General features: G+C 36.4%; 1 protein-coding gene across 1 annotated transcript; it reads left to right on the forward strand.

Annotated features, from left to right (window-relative positions):
• The first annotated feature begins 1,041 nt into the window (after positions 1–1,041).
• On the forward strand, positions 1,042–2,650 carry LOC141403213 (uncharacterized). Its single transcript, XM_073985395.1, has 2 exons — positions 1,042–1,129; positions 1,200–2,650. Exons 1-2 carry the CDS (start codon positions 1,042–1,044, stop codon positions 2,648–2,650), a joined length of 1,539 nt encoding a protein of 512 aa, XP_073841496.1.
• Positions 2,651–3,630: the final 980 nt, after the last annotated feature.

The raw sequence follows: 3,630 nt of genomic DNA on the forward strand, positions 1-3,630 counted from the left end.
GGGGGTCACCCCTTAAAATTAATTTTAATAATAAATAACCATCAACAGCTGATATCACTTACTTTTTGAGTGATGGTAGATAGGTCTCATAATTGGCCCCCAAAATTACCAGTAACCTTAAATAAGTTTAGCTAATCGAAGCGCTCAGTGCCAAAACGGCCTAACCCACATGTTAAAAAAAACAAACTGTCTGACTGTCGAACTGGAACCTATTGAAATAAATACTACAAAAATCCATATTGCATTGTTTTAGGAAATAGGATAACCTAGTGTTGTATAATGTAATAGGGGGTTTTTAGTATTAATTACAAAAAGTTCCGGTTAGACACGGTGCTCTTGAAGCAACTTTAAATGGAAGGTGCTTACACCTGGTAAGTTTTTGCGGATTCTGAAACTACAATGTTCATAGATGAGAAATAAATAAAAATAGCGATATAGTCAATGTATTGTCCCAATTTGAACTTCTATATCTCAATAACGGTAAAACATACAAAATTATCATAAAGGTCAATCTTGTAGAGAATTTTCATAGGTACAACACGTTTCGTAGTCCAATTTTGATAGGACTTGCGGTCTCCCAGCAAAATCGTGAAAACCTAAAAATCCCCTAAAAATGTCAACTTGAATCGCGATTTATTTAAAAAGCGCTCCGGCTATATTTTTTTTGTTTTTTTGATTTTTCTCATCTATGAACATTGTAGTTTCAGAATCCGCAAAAACTTCCCACTTGTAAACACCTTCCATTTAAAGTTGCTTCAAGAGCACCTTGTAGATCTTTATAGTCAGTTTGAATTTTTTGACCATGTGGGTTAGGCCGTTTTGGCGCTGAGCGCCTCAATTCATGATGTATTTCTTTGATATGCTGCCAACTGATATGAAACATTTTTTGAGATAAACCTTATTGTGTGAACAGGGGGGCGGAGGCAGGGTGTTTACAATGAGAAGACAAATGTGTGTTGTTTATTTTTGCTACCAAAAAGAATAGTTCAGTTGATATACGCTGCTAGATAAGTTAAGAACGCAAGCCCAAGTTAAAAAAAAATGTTTACCAAAGAAACCAAAATATCTATGGAGATACAGGCACTAAACAGTGATAAAAATAAAGAAGCAACAGTTTACCGGTTTGATGGTAGGTCAATTTTATTCGAGCAAAAAGTTTGAAATATTTTATAAATTTTCTTATTTTATCTTTATTTCAGATAACCGCAAATTGCATGGCTTCAAAAGGGTTTTGGTATTTTGCATACTCATTGTAATGGTGCCATTTACCCTGATTTTAATACCGCTGCATTTGAAGAGAAGCGTATTTGCAGATGTTATTTATCCTGTTGCGGAATCGGATATAATTGAAATACGTGATGGAATTTCTTCGATATTTTGCCAACAGCATTCGTTGAAAATGACCACACCGTTCAATGCCTTTCAGTTGCGCGGCAAACCGGAAACATCGACAAATCACAAGCACATACGGCTGAAAAAGTCCATGACCCTACCGGATGATACCTTTGAATATTGGGGATTTTATTTGTTAAAGGGGGCACGAGTGCTGCTGAAGTTTTGTTCTCGTTATGAAGGCGCCCGCATGTTGGTTGTTAAGGGTGCCCGAGAATTGGATACATGTGGCCTACTCGATCACAATCGCAATAAATATGGTGCCAATTATCCTCAGGATCATGAACAAGTAAAGGTTTTCTTTGAGGATATTAAAGAAATTCAAGAAAATCAAGCCAGTGAAGCGGATGAGAAAGGAAGTAGTCCCAGTGTACTGCTAACGGATAATCTTTTGGAATTGGAAAATACTGGGGGTGAAATTTTATTTGAAGATTATGAATATGATGATGAGGAGGATTTAGATATGATATCTACAACAACCACCACAACAACGACGACAGAAGCACCAAAGGTCCAAAGGAAAAAACTGAAAAATGGTACACCAAAGTTCTCCAAACATCAGAACAGAAAATACACAAATAAAAATAATTCTACAAGACCCAAACACACACACAAGAGAAACCATATCCAAGATCCTGTCAAACTAACCGAAAAACGCAAACAACAACTTTACAATCGACTTTATAAAAATCCCCACCATCGACGCAAACGTGATCAAGTTTACGATCGCAAATACACGCATGGTGGTAATGCCATGAATTTCACACAAATCGATGAATCCAATTCAGTATCAAGTTTTGAAACTGGTCTGCTGGAATGTTTTGAAACAAATCGATTGTCCTTTGGGGACTTTCCACCCATTGCCGAGTGCACAAATCCCCACTTTTTGGAAAATGGTTCACATCGCATGTTGTCGATACATGAAATCGACGCGGATGGTTATTACTATTATATATTCTATAGTGATAATGATTTAGTTCGTAATGATATTCATGCCATTTTCGATATTTATAAGCCCACATTTCTATATTCAAACATAAGTAATTCTAAGGGTTGTATAAACGCCACCGAATGTAGCTTTCCCATACGATTTCTTTCCAATGAAATTGTTATCGTTGAAGTACCGACACGTGACGGGATTGAACACAGTGATGATGATATTACTAACTTGATCTCAACATGTCATCCGCGTACTGAAATTTATGCCATATTTCCTATTCTAGTTCTAATAATTATATTGATAAGTTCATATTTATAATTAAGTGTTACGTATTAAAAACAGTCGATCATGTGATATTATGATAAGAGACAAGTTGTACACTTTATGGAATGGGGGAAGGTGCGGGAAGTGTAAGGACCAAGGTAAAATAGTTTTCTTATAAAGAGGGTATTTTATAAGAAACATTCAGTCTAGTTTAATAGGACCTATTTTTCTTCCATAAGAACGATAAGGAGACCATTGGAGAGAATAACCACCTCTTATAGGACCTGTAGAGACCTGCGAGTCTATTTATAAAAAACCTCTATTATGGCATGACCAACTTGACTTCTATAAAACAACATGTGTGAGAAGACCTCTAGAGTCTAGACCTTCAATAGAAAGTGGGTCAGGTCATCCAGATCTTTTATACGAAAAACATTAAAATCTTCCATGACAATACCTTCAGTTCTTCTTCCAAGTGTTCTATAGATATTCAGGTCTTCTATTTGAAGTCCTCCAGCTCTTCTACTTCCAGATCTTCTATGATAATGTCTACTGATCTTTTATAGGAGGACGTACAGGTTTTGTATGAGAAGGCCTAAAGGTCCTATATTAGAAGACCTACTGGTGCTCTATGAGAGGTTTTCTTTCTTTCCTCTATGTTCTACTAAGAGAAGACCTATTTGTTTTATATGGAAAGAGGGTATTATAAGTTTGTTTTGGGAAAAATTCATGTAACACCGCGAAATATTCGTCGGAGACCCCCAATGTGGTATACCAATCTTCATATCTCGGCGAGATAAAGCGATTTTGAGATGTGTGTCCGTCCGTCCGTCCGTCTGTCCATTATAAATTGTAATCAAATTCCAGGCCGCAATTATGGACCGATCGTCACGAAATTTGGTATGGAGGTCGGTTTCATATCAGAATAGGTCGCTATTTTAATTGGTGATGATCGTAAAATATTTAGCGGGTGAAATGGACCAAAAACATAATTTTTATCCGATTTTGTAGCTGCTTTGTTGGTCGCAATAATA

Source organism: Musca autumnalis, unplaced genomic scaffold, assembly GCF_047663935.1.
Source record: "Musca autumnalis isolate F117 unplaced genomic scaffold, ASM4766393v1 scaffold_4, whole genome shotgun sequence".
Lineage (NCBI taxonomy): Eukaryota > Metazoa > Arthropoda > Insecta > Diptera > Muscidae > Musca > Musca autumnalis.

Coding starts and splice junctions, on each gene's coding strand:
- LOC141403213 (XM_073985395.1), top strand. CDS start 1,042: ATGTTTACCAAAGAAACCAAAATATCTATGGAGATACAGGCACTAAAC. Junction 1,130..1,199: donor AACAGTTTACCGGTTTGATG/GTAGGTCAATTT, acceptor TCTTTATTTCAG/ATAACCGCAAATTGCATGGC.